The sequence below is a fragment of the Taudactylus pleione genome, unplaced genomic scaffold, assembly GCF_031769625.1.
Source record: "Taudactylus pleione unplaced genomic scaffold, aTauple2 ptg000386l, whole genome shotgun sequence".
Taxonomy (NCBI): domain Eukaryota; kingdom Metazoa; phylum Chordata; class Amphibia; order Anura; family Myobatrachidae; genus Taudactylus; species Taudactylus pleione.
The window spans coordinates 19840858-19864221 of NW_028284787.1; the positions used below are offsets into that span (position 1 = coordinate 19840858).

The 23364-nt window shown below is 42.7% G+C and overlaps 1 protein-coding gene across 7 annotated transcripts in view; it reads right to left on the minus strand.

The window, feature by feature from the left end:
- Positions 1-23364, minus strand: part of TMEM245 (transmembrane protein 245) — a 267111-nt gene that overhangs the window by 220729 nt on the left and 23018 nt on the right. For all 7 annotated transcript variants that reach the window (XM_088445733.1, XM_088445734.1, XM_088445738.1 and 4 more), the window contains exon 4: positions 2390-2500. In XM_088445733.1, the coding sequence (XP_088301859.1) occupies positions 2390-2500 (111 nt within the window). The remainder of the gene's footprint in view (positions 1-2389; positions 2501-23364) is intronic.

The window sequence follows — 23364 nt, forward strand, 5'->3', positions numbered from 1 at the left end:
TTTCTGCTGGAAAGTCCTAATAGTAGATAAAGAGGATCAAAATCAAACAAATGAGACAAAAAACTAGACATGCTTATTTCTTTTTATCAAGGAAAATCTGTATATGAGTATATGAACCTTTAATTTACTCATATACAGATTTTGAACCTTTTCCTTTCAGTATCTGGTATGACCCCTTGTGCAGCAATAACTGCTTCTAAACATTTCCGGTAATTGTTTATTAGTCCAGAACATCGGCTTGGAGGAATTGTATCCCATTCCTCTGTTCAAAACAGCTTCAACTCTTATGTTGGTGGGTTTCCTCCCATGAATTGCTCGCTTTAGGTCCTTCCACAACATTTCGATGGGATTAAGATCAGGACTTTGACTTGGCCATTCCTAAACTTTAAATGTATTCTATTTTAACCATTCTTTGGTCGAATGACTTGTGTGCTTTGGGTCGTTGTCTTGCTGCATGACCCACATTCTCTTGAGATGCAGCTCATGGACAGATGTCCTGATATTTTCCTTTAGAATATTCTGGTATAATTCAGAATTCATTGTCCCATCAAAGATGACAAGTTGTCCTGGGCCAGATGTAGCAAAACAGGCCCAAACCATGACACCACCATCGTGTTTCAGATGGTATGAGGTTTTTATGCTGGAAAGCAGTGTTCTCCTTTCTCCGAACAGAATGTTTCTCATTTAAACCAAATATCTTTACTTTGGACTAATCTGTCCACAAAATATTGTTCCAGTAGACTTCTGGCTTGTCCAGGTGATCTTTAGCAAACTGCAGACAGGCAGCAATGTTCTTTTTGGAGAGCAGTGGCTTTCTCTTTGCAATCCTGCAATGCACACCATTGTTGTTCAGTGTCTTCCTGATGGTGGACTCATGAACATTAACATTAGCTAATGTGAGAAAGGCCTTCAGTTGCTTACAGGTTACCTTGGGTTCCTTTGTAACCTTGCAAACTATTAGATGCCTTGCGTGTGAACTTTGTTGGTCGACCACTCCTGGGGAGGGTAATAACAGTCTGGAATTTCCTCCATTTGAACACAATGTGTCTGACTGTTGATTGGTGGAGTCCAAACTCTTTAGAGATGGTTTTGTAACCTTTTCCAGCCTGATGAGCATCAACAACTCTTCTTCTGAGATCCTTACAAATCTCCTTTGTTAGTGGCATGATACACTTCCACAAATATGTGTTGTGAACATCAGACTTTGATAGATTCCTGTTCTAGACATATTGTCCACTCGCACCTGATTGTCATCCCATAGATTGAAAATACAGTTGTGCCCACATACATCTATCCTCCGCTGGAGCTGTGTGACTCGGTAGTGTAAAGCATCTTTTTGTGCGTCTTTCTACCTTCAAATGAGTCTTATACGCACAACGAAGCAGCTTCTGCTGATTAAAATTATATGCAGCACGCCTATGTTCTTTGAGCATGTGTGGGTGTATCTGCGTGCGAAATGTAAGTTACAGTGTAAGCGGCTGTAACAACTAACGTAGTGTTGAGCATGCAGACACAGACAGAACATAGGCGTGCTGCAAATCATTTTAATCAGCAGAAGCTGCTCGTGCTATCTATTCGCATTGTTGTGCGAAAAAGACGCATTTGAAGGTAAAAAGACGCACAAAAAGACGCAGGGCGCTGCTGAGTCACGCCACGGCATGGCGCGACTAGAAGGGCTGTTTAACGCGCCAGGAGGCTAAATGTATGTGGACCCATCTGTACCGGACTCTAATATCACCTTCAAAATATCTGCTAAGCCTAAAGGTTCACATACTTTTGCCACTCACAGATATGTGATATTGGATCATTTTTCTCCAAAAAATAAAAAATGAGCATGTCTACTTTTTTTGTCTCATTTGCTTGATTTGGTTCTCAATCTACTTTTAGGACTTGTGTGAAAATCTGAGGTAGTTTTAGGCCAAATTTCAGCAGAAATATCATGTAAGGATGTTGTTGCTAAGATTTCATTTAGGCTGGTAAGTTGACTGTGATTTATCGTATTATGCACTACTGATGCTCAGAACATGTGGAGAAGTGATATTTTTGGGATACCAGAACAATAAATACTTTATTCCAGGATTATACTAGTGCATGATTTCAGTGTTAAAATCTATAAGCTTCATTTCATCTGAGGTTATCCCAAGCCACCCCTGGAGAAACTGTACTAATGGTTTGGGTGGAGATACTAAACCACTGGGATCTTGTACTCTCCCAATAGAAAATGGTGATATTTTCGTGATGGTTTTCAGACAGTCAGGTAAGAGCGAGCACCAAATGGAGCGCTGGGGGGTTTACAGTAATAATCATGTATTCTATACACAGAGCTATGCAGTGTGCAATTCATGGTGCAGAAAATGTCAGATGTGTTTCTTAATGAGTTTTCAGTCACCTGGAGGTTGTGCTGTAGCTAGTTCCTGGTGTTCCTCAAAGCCAGTAATGGATATCGCCATAGCGATAGTTGAGGCAGCGATGGTTAACATTTGCCCAGGGAGCACTGTGCCTAAAAGGCAGAAAAAAAAAAGAAATAAAAATCTTTAAAATCACAAAACTTACAAAGTAAAAAAAAATAATAATAATGAAAGAAGCAAAAAAAAATAAAACATCTATACTATATTATATATATATACATACATATATATACACAAAACAATCTGTAAACATTACTGTATGATCAGCAGGGCTGTATTACGAGCCGACACAGCAATAGGCACTGTTCCCAATGTTCATGACCCTGCCTAAATTTTTGTACTGGGAAAGAAAAGAAAAAGGTTAAATATGGAGTGTTGTCCTGCACCTGACTTCAAGTGTGGTACTGTGATAGGATGCCACCTTTGCAATAAGACAGTTCGTACAATGTAATCCCTGCTGGATCTTCCACGGTCAACTATCAGTAAGTGGAAGGGTTTAGGAACAACAGCAACTCAGCCATGAAGCGGAAGACCAAGTAAAATCACAGAGCGGGGTCAACGACTGCTAAGGTGCATGATGCGTAAGAGTCACCAAAGGTCTGCTGACTCCATAGCTGAAAACTTCCAAACTTCCACTGACATTAATGTAAGCACAAAACCTGTACGGTGGGAGCTTAATGGAATGGGATTCCATGGCCGAGCAGCTGCATGCAAGCCTCACATCACCAAGTACAATGCCAAGTGTCGGATGGAGTGGTGTAAAGCACACAGACAATGGCGTGCAAAAGTGTTCTGTGGAGTGCCGAATCATGCTTCTCTTTTTGGCAGTCAGATGGACGAGTCTATCGGGAGAACATTACCTGCCTGACTGCATTGTGCCAACTGTGCAGTGCCTGACCTCATAAATGCTCTACAGAATGAATGGCCACAAATTCCCACAGAAACTCAAAAATCTTGTGGAAAGCCTTCCAAGAAGAGTGGAAGCTGTTATAGCTGCAAAAGGGGGACCAACTCCATATTAAAGTACATGTATTTGAATACATTACAGTCCCTGTTGGTTTAATGGTCAGGCGTCCGCATACTTTTGTACATATAGGGGCCTATATCAAAGGTTGATGAGATAAAATTTTGAGATATAAATCACCAATCAGCTTCTAACTTACATTTTATAGGCTGTGTTTGAAAAATGACAGTTAGGAGCTGATTGGTTAATACTTTTTCTCTCACATCAAGCTTTGATACATACTGTAGGCCCCATAGTGTATAACACATTATTTTGAAAGCCAAATGTAATTGTTAGAAATCACTTGTCTTTTAGGCAGTGAGCTACACTAGTGGCTCATATCACTTACATTTGTCGCAGTGCTGAAATAGTTACAATTTATATCTGTATTGGATTCATTTCCATTTCAGTCACAGACATTATACTATTGATTAAGCTTATAAGGCTGATTGTCCTTTGCTGGTACGCAATATTGATCACTTAATTTGAATCAATATATCATGTGTGTCAATCACATCACACTGCTGGGGAGTCAAATGTAAGTATTAGAAATATCATTGTTAACCATGTGTTTGTATAAATCAATCTGGGATGAGCACTCTGCACGTGTTTCAGTCCAGATACATACTGTCCGTTAAGCTCCTATCATACGTGTGAACCGGATACTATCCCGGAAATCTCCACACTACTTAGACTTAGTGCATGAATCTATTAACGGCTCATAGATTTGGTGACATGCCGATTATAAATGCATTTAACATTTCATAGGGTCATGTACACTGCATATAAACTGATGAGCATTTCATCCTTATGGCATTTTTTACTTGAAAAAGCCATAAGGGCGAAATGCAAATATGATATATTGAATCAAATTAAGGGATCAACATTACGTACCAGCAAAGGAAAGTAAGCTTGTTAATACAAATAGCACACTGAGAGAAACAGTTGCTATATGACTGGGTAATACTGTACCTCTTTTCCACCAAAATATCGGGTCCAGCCCGGGTCACTGGACATGGGTTTCAAAGCCGTGTGATAACGGCTCAAACCCAGTTTACACCACAGGCTGGACCCTGCCTGTGGTGGGATATTGCCGGGGCTTACCTCTGCCAGCGTTTGGAGATTATGTAAATGCGGCTCTCCCTATTCTGTGAACGGGACCCGGGTCGGATGACCAGGGGATACCAGTTTCTACTGAGCCTTACCCGGGACTTACCCGCGTAAAACCCTGCTCAAGAACAGGGTAGAAAATGCGGATCAGACGACTCTGTATTTTTATATAGGAGCCTTTTCCACTGAGCAGCGACAAGGGTTGACACGGCAATTACTGTACCCGGGTTTTTGCAGCGGTGGAAAAGTAGTATGATACAACTATAGTTTGTGTGTTCAATACTGTGAAATGCATCAAACAAGACCTGTTAGCATCGCTCACTAGATAATAAACAAATGATTTCTAATACTTACATTTGACTCCCCAGCAGTGTGATGTGACACACATGATATATTGAATCAAATTAAGGGATCAATATTGCGTACCAGCAAAGGACAGTCAGAATGTTAAGCCTAAAACAACAGCATAATGTTTATGTGAATGAAATGGAATAGTATCCAATACAGATATAAATTGTAACTATTTTTAGCACTGCAACAAATGTCAGTGATATGAGCCACTATATAGCTAACTGCATAAAAGACTAGTGATTTGTGTTTTTCCTCCACTAGGGGGCACAGGGATCACACTGGGATAAAGCCTGGAGAAAAGAGTCTGGGCACCAACTAGTTAATTAAAATTACCCAAAAGCCCACTCCTCTCCTCTATACCCCGCCCCCCCGCCACTGGACCTCAGTTTGAGTTTGGTGCCAGCAGAAGCTGGGCAATAGTTTATTGGAGGGGTCCCCGCAGTTACTTTTACTTTATTCAGCTTATTTAGGACGCCCCCACTGCCACTCCAGCATCGGTGGCAGCAGCACTGGCGACTGGGTCAGTGACTTGGGCCACAAACTTCTTCACATCCAAAGCCGCAAGCCACAGCCGGCGCTGCTGGAAATGAAGGTAAGGCGGCTCCCACCATGCAGGGAGTCGCGGGTTCGTGGCTTTCACCGCCGGAGCTGGAGACCTATGGCAGTGGGGGCTCCCGGTCACCCATGCTTCCCACTAGACCATAGGGATGGTTACATGGACTGGGGTCAGCTTAATAGCAGCGGCAGCCATGTTCCGTGGGGTTGTGCCAGACAGGGGAGACAGGTGCTTCCCTGTAGCCACTCCCCCAACCATGGGGTGCGCTTTCCTCCACAGCCAGTAAGCCCCAGGCTAAATCCTCCCCCTCTCTCCTCCTCCTCAACGCTGAGCAGCCATTTTACATCATTGCTTCCCCTATTCGGGAGACAGTCTGTTCGGTCCGGAATTTGACAATATAGTGATCACGCTGGCAGCATCTAAATCTGCCTTCTTACGGTCAGTAAACACGCCGCTTAGGACTAGTCTCTCGTTCCTTTCATCCGCAGGGCAAAGCCACAGGTCAACCATTTCCCAGAGGTCAAGGTTCGGTCTCTAAAAACGCCAAACTTAGAGGTAAGCAACCCTGGTCCACTAGGCGCCCAGCTGCCAAAACAACACCTGCTGCATGATGGGGCGTGCCTTCTCCTGGATGACCTCAGAGTGGGAGGCCAGATTCTTCGTTTTCCGTCAGTGTGGCACTTGGGTCAGAGGCGTCGTGTCTCCTATACAGCCAGAAAAGGCAGAAGCTCACAAGGAGTCTATTTGCTCTCTCATGGCCTCAAGGGTCATTATTCCCGTTCCCCATCCCAGAGAGGGTTAGGCTTTTACACCAAAAACGGTTTCTGGATTCCCAAATTTCCCATGGAGTCCCTTCGGTCCATCATTCTATCCTTGGAGCCGGGGGACTTCGTGGATCATTGGATATCCAGGATCCCTATTTGCATATCCCTATACGAGCCAATTTTCAACACTTCCCCCGGTTTGCAGTACAAACCAATCACTATCAGTTTCAGGCGTTACCCTTTGGTCTGTCCCTCGTGTGTTCACAAAGGTCATGGCAACACATCTTTGCTGCAGGGGCGTCAGAATCTTACCTTATCTGGATGACTTGCTGCTGTTGGCCCATTCCACGACAGTGCTCAGGGATCACATTCAGCCGACACTAGAACTTCTACAGTCACATGGATGGTTAAGCAATTGGCGGAAATCAACACTTACTCCATCCCAGGAGATGCTCCACTTGGAACTTTGTTGGATTCCAAGGTTCAAACGGTCTCCCTCCCTTCAGACAAGATCTTGACCTTACAGACCAGAATACGAACCTTTCTCAGCCAGCGTCAGGGGTCCATACACGCATGCATGAAGATTTTGGTGTCATTGGTTTCAACGTTCAATTTCACTCCCGGCCTCTTCACGAATCATTCTAAAGTGAAGGATCAAGTCTCGCACGAACCCCAAAGGCACAGACTCATTCTTCCACAGTAGGTATGTCTCTCTCGGATGTGGTGGCTCCAGAGTTCACATCTGGACAAGGGCTGCCCCTTTTGGATCCAGAACTGAGTCCTACTCACCACTGATGCAAGCCTTTAGGGGTGGGGGGCAGTGAACTGTCACCTGACCTTTCAGGGTCATTGGACGCCTCAGGAGAGTCAGCTTTCCATCAACATCCTGGAGCTATGGGCTGTATACAAAGCTCTGTGTCAGACACAGCACCTCCTTCACAGCCGTCCGGTAAAAGTACAGTAAGACAACGCAACTGCAGTGGCTTACAAAAATCACTATGGCGGCTCTCGCAGCCAAGATGAGGGAGGTCAGTCAAATTTTTAGTTTCGCGGAGCACCATCTTCCAGCACTGTCCGCAGTCTTCATGCCAGGAATTTAGAATTGGGAGGTGGACTTCCTAATCCCGTCAGGACGTTTACGCAGGCGAGTGGGCGCAGCATCCAGAAGTATTCCAACTGCTTGCCCGACGTTGGGGCTTGCCGGACATAGACATGATAATCTGCTAATAGCAGCCTGGACTCGCTGTCCCAGGGGGAGGAGACACCACCTCCAGTCATAAGGTAGCTAGTGCAGTCATGGACTGCAACTGGCTCACTGAAGTAGTGGATTTTACTGGGGGGCTGCAGCCCCTAGGTAAAATCGCCCACTGGACGTGATACATGTGATATATTAAATATTATTCTTCCGGTATAAGGATTTGAAAATAATAGACACAGACACACCAAACTTAATTTTTAATTCACATTATGCTTACTTTATTCACCCTTTTTCTGATTTTAACATATTTTCGCCGACAGTCAACATATTTGGATGTGATATCCATTTTATTGAATAAATAAATATTGAAGGTTATGTTTCAAGACAGTCAATGAAACTCATTATATAGCAATAGAGTATTCTTGTGACAACTCCTGGAGTGCACCAATAAATCTTATTTTTTCTCTTTGTAAGTAAAGAAAAAAGGTTGTAAACAACAAAAATAGAAAGAAGGGTTGGATCTAATGTGCTTAAAATAAACAAAAGTTTAGGTGCTCCTGGGAGGGGGGGAGGGGACTTAGGACTAGGCACCCCCCTCCCCGGGAGGGTTAGGGCTAGGGACCCCCGGGGGTTTATGCACCCCCCCGAGAGGGTTAGGTTTAGGGTGTGGAGAGGGGGTAGTTTTAGGCACCCATAAGGAAAGGTTAGGGTTGGGGGGGGGGGGGGGGAGGTTAATGATAGATTAGATACTTACACTGTAGGGATCTGGTCCTCGGTATTACATCCACCAGGCAGACGTCTGGTGGGGTATAATATAGATTCCATAATTTTCTCCCATACGTTACCAGATTTTCATTCCAACCAATCAACTAGTTGGCTGGTTGAACAGATAATCTTTAGATGTGTGGCCAGCTTTATAGTCAGCTTGTTTTAGTAGAAGAGGGGGGGAAATACAACCAGTGCTATTTTTCAGCAAGAACAAGCAGGAACTGAACCTCTCATTAACTATGACGTAATGACCTGGGCCAAAATGTATTTTCCATAAGATAAGTTTTATTTTAAAGTCCCTTTTGAGTGCCCACACCTAATTATTGAATTGAGGCGTTTCAATCAGACCCATTACCACAGGTGTATAAACTCAAGCACCTAGCCATGCAGTCTCCATTTGCAAACATTTGTGATACAAAATGGGTTGTTCTGAAGAGCTCAGTGACTTAAAGCGTGGTACTGCGATAGGATGCCACCTTTGCAATAAAACGGTTCATGAAATTTCATCCAAGCTGGATATTCTACGGTCAACTGCAAGTGATATTATTAGAAAGTGGAAGAGTTTAGGAACAGTAGCAACTCGAAATGAAAAAGACCACGTAAAATCACATGTCACTGTCAGATCCAGATTTACCCTTACTGCATTCATCTAGAATCATGCCTAGCTACAATAGAAGTAGAAATATAAGGGATTTGATTATCAAGACAGACATCACAGGATTAAAATCTACAGAAATAGGACCCTCTAGCGTTTTACAACGTAAAAAAGGCTGTTTCAAATGCCTAGGGTGTACCATCTGCAACTATTTAGTTGCGAGTGAGTATATTTTGCACCCTTATACGGGCAAAAAATGGAAAATCCAGTGGGATGTGACATGTACGGATGTACCCAGCTATTTTGTTGCTCATGGCGTGGCGCGCAGGCCTCTGAGTCGCACCATGGACTTGTGGCGTACCGTGGTATTCTTCAACGAAGGATACGCTACGGCATATAAAACAGCGCTTAACCGCTGGGTGGCGAGTGCTCCACTGTTGTAATTTGTACTGAATGCCTTGTACTGAATGCCATACTGTTAAACTTAAATTGGATGGATATCACATTCACAGCATTTGCATGTTCGCACAACCAATACTTTTAATGTCACATAATGTATATACAGTAAGATCTTATAACAGGATGCAAATCAGTGCACATACAGTATTGTACATAACTGAACAGTAGAGAAGTTGCCCTAGTTGTTATCACGGTATAACCGATACTGTAGATTAATGAGATGCACGCACAGCTTTCACTGAGATGGGATGAATTACAGTATGACAATTTTTTTTATAATTAAAAACAGCAGCGGGAGGAGTGCACAAGGATGAGGCCGCTCTGTGCGGTTCACTGTAGCTGGCGTGTGGGCTAGTGGTTAGGTGATCACTTTGGAAGAATTATGGTCCCGGGTTCGATCCCTGGAAAAGAATATTTTTTTATTTTTTGGCACTGTCTGCTCTGGACACTATAGTGAAACTACTGTAGTAGTGTTGTACTGTAATACTGTAGTGTTGTTGTTTAAAAGGCTGCTTAAAAGTAAGACATTACAAACTGATTGTGCGTTTAAATAGTGCAAAACTTTCGTCAATATCTGCGCTGAGGTGGCTGTCAGCTCCGAGGGGTTGCAATGGGATTTCTTGCGCATGCCCAGTGGAGGAGTTACAATGGGATCTGTGGCGCCAAGCCATACGCCATGTAGCACTATGCCATGGCGTATGGAAGATCATCACTGCGCATACGTAGTTGTCTGTATTACTACAGTACTGTATGGTATGCTGTTGAATTTTCACCCTTGTGCCACTCTGCGCTGTCCAAGACTTGTACACAATAGTCATTTCATGACTTCAGAAACTGCTACAGTAGTGCGCTCTGTTTGAGAGGGAAGCCTCTAAATTACAAACTGACTGTGCGTTTAAAACATGAATTTTGCACCACTTTCTACGCTGTCCTAGACTTGGACACAATAGTGATTTCTGTATTTACAAACTGACTGTGCATTTAAAGAGCAAAATAGCGCTACACCGCAAACTTGCGATAATGTAGATGCGGTGTCAGCCTTGCACACTATAGCGACGTCTCTTGAGCAGTAACTGAGAGTAGCCTCTGTCTCTGAGAGGGCTCTCTGTATTACAAACTGTGTGCGTTTGAAGCGCAAAATAGCGTTACATCGCAAACTTGCGACAATGTCGATGCTGTTATTACACGGTTGGCGCTATGGTGGCTGTCAGCCATCTCCGATGGATTAGAAATGGCATCTCTGGTGGGCGCATGCCCAGTAGGAGGGTTGCGATGGGATTTCTGGCGCATGCCCAGTGGGCCGAGAGTCATACACAGTGCATCAGGTCCCTTCCCCAAAAGCAAGCAAGAGCCTCTCATTACCATAATAAAGGATGCTTTGTTAATCCATTTACTGTAACCAGTCAGCTCTGCCCTTGTGTCCTGAAAAAGGCTATGAATTGTGACCATTGCCAAGGACACCATGCCCCATCTGCTAGGACAAATAGTGTGCCGCTATGAATGTGTCTGTACTGTATATTAAAAACTGACGGTGCAGTTGAATTTTGCACCACACAATAGTGATTTCATAACTGCAGAAACTGGTAGTGAATGGACTCTGTACAGTATGAGAGAGAGGTCTCTGTATTACAAACTGACTGTGCGTTTAAAGAGCAAAATAGCGCTACACCGCAAACTTGCGACAATGTAGATGCGGTGTCAGCCTTGCACACTATAGCGACGTCTCTTGAGCTGTAACGGAGAGTGGCCTCTGTCTCAGAGGGCTCTCTGTATTACAAACTGACTGTGCGTTTGAAGCGCAAAATAGCGTTACATCGCAAACTAGGTATCGATCAGCGGCATACGGTGTTTGATAGAAACTCGCTACGCAAATCAGCGTCTACGGGGACGGGCAAAGGACTGGGCATACTAAGGCAGCGGGATATTTAACACAGCAATATTGCGACTGAAACCAAGATGGCCACTGAGCAAAACAAGATGGCGGCGGGGACAGGATGGTCACTCACGGGAGACTAAAAGGGGCAGCGGGCGGCTAGGAATCGATCAGCGGCATACGGTGTTTCATAGAAACTCGCTACGCAAATCAGAGTCTAACACAGCAAACAGCAAAATGACCGTGAACCATACATAGCAAGCTACTTACAGTACCAGCGGGTTGATACTGTAGGAAACAGCTGTAGAAGCTCAGGGTACAGCAACAAAGGTGACTCGGAAGTCAGGCAGAGTTGCAGAGGTAGATCACGGTAATGAGCAGCAACAACAGCAACTTAGAAGTCAGGCAGAGTTGCAGATAGTAGTTTCTCAAGGGTTCGTACTGTTGATACGTGCCGATGAGACAATCCGAGCAACAAGTCCGTACAGTTAAGTAGTAGATTCTCAGTGTGAATAGCTAGGCCGGTCTGAGACGCTTTTTTATGCTACCAGAGACAATGAAAACCTTGCCGCCGAAACTCTGCCATGCCATTGGACCACAAGGAAGTGCATTTTTCAAATGCACCAATCAGCGGCCAGATTTTCAGCGGGAAGGAATTCTTTGGTCTATGGTAGTATAATATAGCGTCTCAGACCAGCCTACCGATCCACACCATGAACCTGTTACTTAACCGTATGGACTTGCTGCTCATCTCTTCGGCACATATCATCAGTACGAATCTTTGAGATACTACTATCTGCAACGCGGTCTGACTTCCGAGTCACTGTTGTTGCTGCTCATTACTGTGATCTACTGCACCTCTGCCTGATTACCGAGTCACCTTTGTTGCTGTACCCTGAACTTCTACAGCTGTTTCATACAGTATCAACCCGCTGGTAATGTAAGTAGCTTGCTACAGTATGTATGGTTCACGGTCATTTTGCTGTGTTTAGTCTCCCGTGAGTGACCGTCCTGTCCCCGCGGCCATCTTGATTTGTTCAGCGGCCATCTTAGTTTCAGTCGCAATATTGCTGTGTTTAATATCCCGCTGCCTCGGTATGCCCCGTCCCCGTAGACGCTGATTTAAGTATCGAGTTTCTACACACACCGTTTACCGCTGATGTTTCCTAGTCTCCCACTGCCCCTTTTAGTCCTTGTACTCGAGGCCATCTTGTGTTTCCTCAGCAGTCATCTTAGTTTCAGTTGTAATACTGCTGTGTGTGATGTCCTGTTTGTCCTTCATAGACGCATCTTTGCGTATTAAGGGACATACTGTACTGTATGTATCAAAGCTTGATGTGAGATAAAATTGGGAAATATATATCACCAATAAGCTCAAAATTATCATTTATTAAACACAGCCTGCAAAATATGCCCCAAAGTTTCCATCAGCAGGCCACACTTCATATTACAGTACTGTGGTCCTGATTCAGAGCCGGACGCTATTTGCGAACGGTCGTTCAGAAAAAGGGGCCGGCTATTTAAATTGAGCGCTCGCTCTTTGCGGTCTGTTGACGCCTCTATGTCTGAGCGAGCGAACGAAACATGCGCTCGCTATTTTGTAAAGACGCCCCCTGGCCGTTCGTATCATATGTCATCTCCGCTATTTATTAGATTAATCGAGTACATCGAAAGGCGTCTGAACTGCTCGCAGTGCTTGTGGTAGGTTTTACTTCCTGCAAATCACTGCGAGCAGTTCAGGCTAAAAGACAACCAAGTGACATGGTCGATGACGCTGCTTTGTTAACTATGCACACCCATTAAACGCCCGTTTTGACCGTTTGGCACGCCTGCGTTCGGATCTCCACTCCCCGTTTTCAAGCACCTTCCCCTGTTACCAACCACAAACGCCTCATTCTCTCAAACAAATTAGCAGGCCGTCGCTGTTTTGCAAGCGCACGATTTCCGACTGCAATGACTGGTTGCCGCATGCGCATTACGACCCATACGCATGCGCAGATGTGCAAACATCGCTCGGAGCGAGCGCCCGCTTACGAGCGGCTCTGAATCTGCTGGTATAAATGTGAGGAAATTTAATGTGTAATACTTTTTAGCCGTTACTGTACAGTATGTTTAGCCCTGGTCATGACAGTACAGTATGCCTGATATACAGTACAGTACTGTATATATTCGGAACTGATAGAGCGCCAAAACTGCTATTTGTATAACATAAATTTAAACTTAGTGTGTACTATACCATTAGAAGCATGTAAAGTGAAAGTAAATGTGCAAAGAAGTGCAATAATGCAATGATAGGTACAGTACAATATAATACTGTACTGTATGTGCATACAATTATACAGTACATACAGTAAATACCATGTAAGGTGCGGAATATTAAATATACACCTGTATAATTTTTTGTCTTTTATGTACTGCCCTACACAGTACAGTATGTGTGAGGGTCAGGTCTACTGTACTGTATATTCTGAATGAAAAAAAAAATTTATATTCATATATTATGGCATTTTTAGGCTGATATACTGTACACAGTACTGTCATATTCCGCACCTTAAATTGTATTTACTGTACATACTGTATGTAATTGTATGCACATATTATACCTACAGTACTGTATCATTGCATTATTGAACATTTAACTTTTACACTAATGGTTCTAATGGTACTGCACACACTAAGTTTTGATTTAGGTTATAAAAATAGCACATTTGGCGCTCTACTTTACAGTACTGTATATCAATTCAGATATTCACACATTTTATTACTGACAAATCACCATTGTCATTTTATTACTGATGAGCTGACACCTACCGTACAGTACTGTACAGTATATAATTAGGGAGTGTTTTTTAGACACCTGTATTATTTATTAGCACTTGCCTCTATACAACCTCACAATATTGGTTAGGGCTTTAACTACAGTTGGCGCTGTAATCTCCTATATTTATATACTGTATAACACACACACACTGTTAGGAGACAGTGAAAAGAGATACTGTAAGGTAAAGTACCATACTTTACCAACCAATCAGCTACCAAATGTAATTTTTAAAATGCAACGTAAAAAAATTAGTTGGGAACTGATTGGTTGGTGCAGTACTGTACCTTACAGTATCTCTTTTCACTGTCTCCTAACACTGCTTAGTACTGTGTACAGTACTGTATGTACTGTATTTGATTGAATCTATATTTACTGTTGAAAAAAAACACTCAAAACAACTTTTAAACTAAAACTGAAAGTAAAAGTACAGTACTGTCTTTATCCGGCATTTTAAGCACAGGTTTTTTTTTTGGTCCCGCTTTGTACCCCTTTTGGCACAGACAAACAAATTACTGGGTATACAGTACAGTAGCACTTTTAGCCATTGATTTGCAGATGGACACGAGCATTTATTCTGTGTGAAAGAGTCAACATACTGTACAGTACTGTACGTCGAAATTACCAGGTCTCTGACCCAGGTTAAATGTAAGGTCAAAGTGACCCTTTCACACAGTTGAAATCTGTTCATCAGCAAATTACTGCACCAAGTACAGTAAAGTGCTTTACTGTAAATGCTACAGTACTGTAATTTGCTTTTCTGTGTGATAGGGTTATTACTGGAGATGTATAGAGTACAGTAGCAGCACATTCTTGAAAGTGCAGTATGAGTACTGTAATTGTTTACAGTGTTGTAATGTGAAACATTTACTGTATACAGTACATGTATTTCCACTATTTTACTTAACATTGTATTTAGTGTCTTTATACTTGTGTATTTCAGAGTGCACCGAACTGTCAAAATGGTGAAGAGCAAAGGTTTTTACAATGGAAACAAATCTTGCCCACTTCCAATGACCAAAAGGCTGAATGCACTAGTCCCACAACTGCCTACAAGCAAACCTTCCAAGAAGAAAACAGGGAAGGAAAATGTACCTGTTCTTGTCAAGCCAAGGAAGAATGCAAAGCCCAAGAACAACTCTTTGCAACTGGACATCGGAGAAAATGGACCAGGGAAAGTGGAGCAACCCATGAATGTCCAGAACCAGGAGGAAACACCAGTGATTTATGGACCCGAAGAACTGGACACCTTGGAGCCTCTGGTTTGTACACCTGTGGAAGATGTATCCCACTCACCAACTTGTCGAAAACTGTCCTTCCAAGAAGATAATGCATGCACATGTAGCTGTGCTAGGATGGTGAGAGACCTCGTGGGAAAAGTTGGTCATCTGGAGGCGAAAATTGACAACTTGAAAGAAGAGCTGAAGGAAGGGCTGAAGGATACCATTGCAGAAGCAATGAAAGAAGCAATCCGGCAAAGTAAAGAAGAATGGCAAGAGGCCGCTGCCCAGAGTACCAGGAAGATACATGACCAGGCAATCCAGTATGAAATGGTCACACCGGATGAATTTGAGCATAAAAGGATAACGACGATTTAAACTTGGAGACTGACCCATCCTTCCACTTGCTAGATATGGACAATACAGTGGCATCAGAGCACTTGGACATGACACCAGTGCAATCATGCAGCCTGCCTCAGTGGGAGAGTACACCAGTGGCATCATATCGCCTGCCTGAACGTCAGTTGACGAATCGAGGATCAACAATGCAAGCATGCCTGTACTTTCACCAGGAACGCCTGTCATGTCGAGCATTCCAGCACCACTGACTGTATTTGGAAGACCCTTACCGGATATACCACTGGCTGTAATCAACGTTGACAAGGACAATGAAATTTACAGGGCTGCCAATTGTGAGATGCATAGATATGCACAAGCAATATTTCAAGAACACGTGCCCTACGACCTCTATTGCAATTGGACCAAGCAGGTGAACTTTGATGGCAGTCGGAAGAAAGTGCCAACAATTTAAAAGAAGATATCCTATCAAGATGCCGGACAAGATTCAGGATTGGAAAAGAAGAACTTACCCGGATAAAGGACACATTGAATGGGGTGCTGCGCATGCCAAGGAAACATGTATGGAGGACAGTCAGACATACAAGTACAGACCTTCAAATCAACAAACACGACTTGAAGGGACTTGTCAGAAGACAGGAAGACCCGGCGCCGCCGCTGGCCAGGACGTGGCAGAAGAAAGAGGCAGAGGACAGGAGAGGACTAAAGGGGTGGAAAGCAAAAGAGCTAAAGAAGTTCCCCCCAAAAGCCTCTTCCACCATAACAGATAGGCCCTATGTGAGGCCAACAGAACATTAAACCCAACCTACAGTAGACCAACAGGTCTGAAGAGAGGAAGAGAAGACCCGTGTGAAGAAAGAAGCGGAGGACAGGAGAGGACTACGGGGGTGGAAAGCAAAAGAGCTAAAGAAGTTCCCTCCCTCAAAGCCTCTTCCACCATAATAGGTAGGCCCTCTGTGAGGCCAACTGTACTGTACATTAATACTGTAGTTTGTTAGGCTGGTGAGATACAGTAGGGCCGATATTAATGTTACAGTAGATTAGTGTGACACACTATTAGAGCAGGAAAGGGCCTTGCATGGCATAGTCTCTCTCCTACAGGGACCTCTGTGTGGGATTGAGCGGGACGAAGAACAAGAGTATCTCCGGTGAGTACTGTACCTGTGTGTCTGTCTTTTACTGTCTGTTCGTCTCTGCCTATCCTCCTTTCTTCAGGGCGTACAGTGGACCTTGCACTCCGATGCGAGGTTGAGTCTGCACTTGGTATAATGTACCGTAGGTGAAACTCTGGATCTGAGGCCAAAAGTGCCAGTGATGATTTTAACTTAAAAGTCTAATCTTTTTGTGTTAAAATTTATTTATTAAATTTATTAAGGTCTGGAACAGGCGGGACAGGCAGGTAGAGAGACGGAACATGTAACCGCTCGTCCACAAGCCTGTCGTAGCAAGACATCCCACTTTAGCTGCATTTGACTCGCGACCCACTGGGCATGCGCAGTGCTGTGATCTTCCATGCGCCATGGCATATCGCTACATGGGTATGAATCTGGGCATGTGCCTGAGATACGATGAAGTACAGTATTGTAGGACACACTCAAGCGAGGTGCAACCTTGGTATTGCAGGCGACTGTAGTGTAATGGTAAATAATCAAACCAATACATTACGTCGCTTGCACAACCCTTTTGCGGGTTCGAAACTTGGAAGGTTACACTTTTTACTTTTTATTATTATTACACAGTCAAGGTTACACTTTTTTGTCATAAAGTACTGTGGCACAAAAATGCCAGAATTTCTGGATAATGTATTAGTGAAGATTTAAAACAAAATAAAATTATACATTATATATTTTAAAGGTCTCGAACCAACGGGACAAGAAAATGGTAGATGCAGTAGGGCTAGGCATTAGCCCCCTAGACTACTGCATCTACTGTACTAGAGTAATGGAATCACTACAATATCTACAGTAAGTCCGGGACAGTGCTGACAGTATTGTACTTACAATAATACAGACAACTGGGCATGCGCAGTGCTATGAGACTCAATACCCACAGTGTAGCGCACGACTAGTAATGCGCTACTGTATATGGCGTATGGAGCAACAAACTACAGTACTGTAGCTGGGCACATCTATAGTACATACAGTATAATGTATTGAGTTTTGTAAGGGTTGGATAACAATACTGAACTACAGTACTATAGTAAACATTTAAAAAAAAAAAAAAAAAAAAATCATCAAGGTCTCGAACAGAAGGAGAGAAGTGTAAGCAAGGCAGATCACCTAACCCCTTGCGCACGTCTCTCCTAGTAAGAATTGCATCTGTCCTCTACAGTACTTCATGTGACATCTACAGTACCGTACGATGAAGTAATCAGGCGGCTGTAGTGTAGAGGTAAGAAATCGAACTTCTACATTGCAGACGTCTGTACAACCCGGTTCCGGGTTCGAAACCTAGAAGGTTAAACTTTTTTTATTTTTTTATTATTATTATATTATTATTATTATTATTATTAGACAGTCAAGGTTACACTTTTTATATTTTAATATTATTATTACACAGTCAATGTGTAATACGGAGATCCCACTTTCACTGTGTGTGAATCATGACCCGCTACTGTATGATCTTCCATACTGTACGCCATGGCATAGCACTACAAGGGTATGGCTATGCGCAGCGCCACTGGCAATGCATTGCAACCCCTCCACTGGGCACGCGCCAGAGATCCCATTTGTACATTAACCCCTCGGAGCTGGCTAACAGTCACCGCAGCGCCAACTGTGCACACATTGACGCAATTTTGCGGTTTAAACGCACAGTTTGTAATGCAGAGACCTCTCTCTCAAACAGAGCCAACTATCAGTTACTGAACTCATAAAATCACTAAAGTTTCCAAGTCTGGGATAGCATCGATATTGACGCAAGTTTGCGCTCTAATGCGCAGTCAGTTTGTAATACAGAGACTTCCCTCCCAAACAAAGCCCACTACTGTAGCACTTTCTGAAGTCATGAAATGATATTGTGTATACTGTAAGTCTGAGACAGTGCAGTGTGAAAATTCAATAGTATTGTACTGTAGGAATGCAGACAACTGGGCATGCGCCATGGCATAGCGCTACTTGGTTTATGGCTTGGCTCCACTGGGCATGCGGCACACATTCCATTGTCATTGTAACCCCTCCACTGGGCATGTGCCACCCGCGCTAACATTGATGCAATTTTGCAGTTTAAACGCACAGCCAGTTTGTAATGCAGAGCCCTCTCAAACACTACCAGTTGCTGGTCATAAAAAATCACTATAGTGTCCAAGTCTGGAACAGCGCCGGCATTGACGCAAGTTTGCGTTCTAAGGTACAGTACAGTATGTACAGTAATAAAAAAAATCCAACTTTCGCTGTTTGACTCCCAAAGCACTGGGCATGCGCTCCACATGTACTGTATTGAATACTGAATATTTTAAGTGAAGATTTTAAAAATAATAAAAAAAAACATTTTCAAGGTCTCGAACCCACGGAACAAGAAGAAGAGAGAAGTGGTGAGACTAGGCATTAGACCGCTAGGCTACACGCTTCATCCATTACTAGAGTTCTGTAGTTTGTAAAGTAATGAAACCACTACATTGTCTAAGTCTGGGACAGTGCCGACAGTATTTACATTTGCGCAAGTGTAATTTCAGCTGCACAGTCAGTGTGTAATACAGAGCTTAATGATTTCAAACTTTATTAGACATTCTTCTACCGCTTTATTATACATTCCTGATTCCATGTGGAAAACGCAGTAATACTGTATAGTGTACCGAATCACCGCTTCTGTCAACCAGTCGGGGGGTGATACAGAACATACATTGGAAATCAGACGCATGCGCTATGTAGTTTAGGAAAAGTGACACCTGGTGGGCAAAAAGTTGTATTACACGTAATTACTTTTTTCCAGCGTTACGCTACATTACAAAACTTTCTTTGTGGCGCAACTCATGGCGTGGTGTGTGGCGCGCCATGCGTGGCGTGAGAGATAACGCTATGATGCAACATAATACCTGGGCACATCGGTACTTCTAAGTTTGTCATCTACGTTCTGTCTTGCCCATGTGGGTTTCACTATGTGGGCAAGACAGAGCGTCACTTTAAGGAGAGGATGGCCCAGCATAGGTTGGCCATTAGAGCGGCCCTGCTTAGTGGCCAAAGTCAACAGCCAGTAGCACGCCATTTTTCTAAGTTGAAACAGAATGGCAACATTGAGATATCGCATTGTTGACCATGTCCCCATTTCTTTGAGGGAAGGTAATAGATCCAAAAAAATTGCTACAACGGGAATCAAAATGGATCTATCGTCTAGATACCTTGGTGCCCCGAGGTCTAAATGATTCTTTAGGTCTTAACTTTTTATGAGAAGATTTGTCTTTATATACAAGTCTGGGATAGGCATTTTCCTGGTGACTTGTTATAATTTTGTCATTATTATATCTTTGGTCTTGCCACGCATTATGGTTCTTATATAATCCCTAGAGGTGAGCTTCTGAGCCAGGAAGGTGTCACATGAAGGTTTAAACTTTATTACATGAGATTGGATAAATCTTATTACATTTGTGATTTTACACTTTAGAAATGATATAGTATATATCCTTGAATGGGCTGAGTTCACCCATTTTATTAGTATCCTAAACATTTATGGTCTTGAGTTTTATCAATATGTAAAATATTTTTTAAATACTACAGAATCAAGTTTTTATTTTTATTTTTGCTCCTGAGGCTTGTTCTCAGGTCTTACACGTAGGTTTTATGTTTCACCACAAGATGGCGATCTTTATATATGCATATTATATCTGTCTCCGTTTTACACAGCTAAAGCACTTTATGCTTGAAAATGTTTTTCTCTTTGTTCTATATATCGGCATTGCTTGTTTACTATTATATGCCTGTTTGTTTTGCTATTTCACTTTAGTGTGCAATATGTTCTTATTTTTATTTTCAGTGTCCCCATGGCAACCGGCCGGGTGATGGATGACGTCACTTCTGGTTTTCGGATGCCGCGACCGGAAGTGTGCAGTCTGAGCGCCGGCGGAGTTTAGTGGGAGACAGCATGATGGGCACTGTGTGTAAGGTATTTATTGTCAATATTTTTTGTATTTTGTTATGATGCGTGTTCCCGAAGAAAGGGGTCACAGAACCCCGAAACGTCGAATAAACACGTTTGTTTACACCTGTTTGGAGAGTCCCTGGAGTGCCGTCTAATAATGACTCAATGTTATATTTCGGGGACAACTTTTTTTATTTTGGAATATTAATAAAAGTTATATTTTAATATTTTTGTGACTTTCTCCACTGTTAAATTCATCTTATAGTAGTCACTATTGGTCCGTGTGTGCCCCACTAAAGAATATATTGTTCTCTTTGTATTGCTTTATACTGTTAAGCACCTCCTATTTAAATCAGCTCAAATTCAGTCATTCCAACTGACACTATTGATACTATCATCATTAGGAAGGACCTATAATAATATATTGATCGGTGCAGGTTACTCCATTTTTTTGGGGGGGCCATAAATGCTCTACAGAATGAATGGGCACAAATTCCCACATAAAACACTCCAAAATTTTGTGGAAAGCCTTCCAAGAAGAGTGGAAGCTGTTATAGCTGCAAAAGGGGGACTAACTCCATATTAAAGTATGTGTATTTAAACACAATATCAATACAGTCCCTCTTGGTGTAATGGTCAGGCGTCCAAATACTTTTGTCCATATAGTGTATCCTGCCTTGGGAGTCGCTCTCTGCTCTGGTGCTTCTAGCACACACAGCTGATGCAACAAATATTATATATATATATTATATATACACATACATATACACACACATACACACACACAGTACCAGTCAAAAGTTTGGTCACACCTTCACATTCAATGGTTTTTGTTTATTTAAATTATTTTCAACATATTAGATTACCACTGAAGACATCAAAACTATGAAAGAACACATATGGAATTATGTTGTAAACAAAAAAGTATTAAATCAACATATGTTTTATATTTTAAATTCCTCAAAGTAGCCCCCTTTTGCTTGGATGACAGCTTTACACACTCTTGGCATTCTCTCAATCAGCTTCATGAGGTAGTCTCCTTGAATGGTTTTGAATTAACAGGTGTGCCTTGTCAAGAGTCAATCTGTGGAATTACTTGCCTTCTTAATGTGTTTGAGGCCATCAGTTGTGTTGTGCAGAGGTAGGGTTACTACACAGTGGACACAACTATTTGACTACTGTTGTAATCCATATTATGGCACCAACCACTCAACTCAGTAAAGAGAAACGACAGTCCATCATTACTTTAAGACATGATGGTCAGTCAATACGGAATATTTCAAGAACTTTGAATGTATCCTCAAGCGCAGTTGCAAAAACCATCAAACGCTATGATGAAACTGGCTCTCATGAGGACCGCCCCAGGAAAGGAAGACCGAGAGTTACCTCTGCATCAGAGGATAAGTTCATGACGTAGTCTCCTGGAATGGTTTTCCAGCAGTCTCGAAGGAGTTCCCAGAGGTGCTGAGCACTTGTTGGCTGCTTTTCCTTCACTCTGCAGTCCAACTCATCCCAAACCAGCACAATTGGGTTTAGGTCGTGTTACTGTGGAGGCCAGGTCATCTGACGCAACACTCCATCACTTTCCTTCTTGGTCAAGTAGTCCTGGAGGTGTGTTTGGGGTCATTGTCTTGTTGAAAACCAAATCATGGTCCCAGTAAGCGCAAACGAGGTGGGATGGCATGGCGCTGCAGAATGCTGTGGTAGCCATGCTGGTTAAGTGTGCCTTGAATTTTGCATAAATCACCAACAGTGTCACCAGCAAAGCACCCCACACCATCACACCTCCTCCTCCATGCTTCACAGTGGGAACCACACATTCAGAAACCATCCGCTCACCTTCTCTGCGTCTCACAAAGACACAGCGGTTGGAACCAAAAATCTCAAATTTGGACTCAGACCAAAGTACAGATTTCCACTGCTCTAATGTCCATTCCTTGTGTATTTTGGCCCAAACAATTATCTTCTTCCTGTTGTTCATCCTCAGTAGTGGCTTTTTCGCAGCACTGCGACCATGAAGGCCTGATTCACGCTGTCTCCTCTGAACAGTTGATGTTGAGATTTGTCTGCTACTTGAACTCTGTGAAGACTTTATATGGTCTCTAATCTGAGGTGCGGTAAAGTAGCGGTTTCTGAGGTTGTATACTCTAATGAACTTATCCTCTGCAGCAGAGGTAACTTTTGGTCTTCCTTTCCTGGGGCGGTCCTGATGAGAGCCAGTTTCATCATAGCGTTTGATGGTTTTTGCAACTACACTTGAGGATACATTCAAAGTTCTTAAAAGTAATGATGGACTGTTGTTTCTCTTTACTGAGTTGAGTGGTTGGTGCCATAATATGGATTACAACAGTAGACAAATAGTGGTGTCCACTGTGTACTAACCCTATCTCTTCACATTAAGAAGGCAAGTAATTCCACAGATTGACTCTTGACAAGGCACACCTGTTAATTCAAAACCATTCCAGGAGACTACCTCATGAAGCTGATTGAGAGAATGCCAAGAGTGTGCATTGTCAGTCATAGTTTTGAGGTCTTCAGTATTAATCTACTATGTAGAAAATAATTTAAATAAACAAAAACCATTGAATGAGAAGGTGTGTCCAAACTTTTGACTGGTACACTAATGTACAGTATATATATATATATATATATATATATATATATATATATATAAAAATAGATTTTCTATAGCTCTACCCAGTTCCTGAACCTATTTAACCAGATACATAGCCCTGAGTATAACCATGGGAATACTTCCTCATTCCAGGTCTTCTCTTTCACGTTTTTCTAAAGCAACCCTAACCCTGGCAG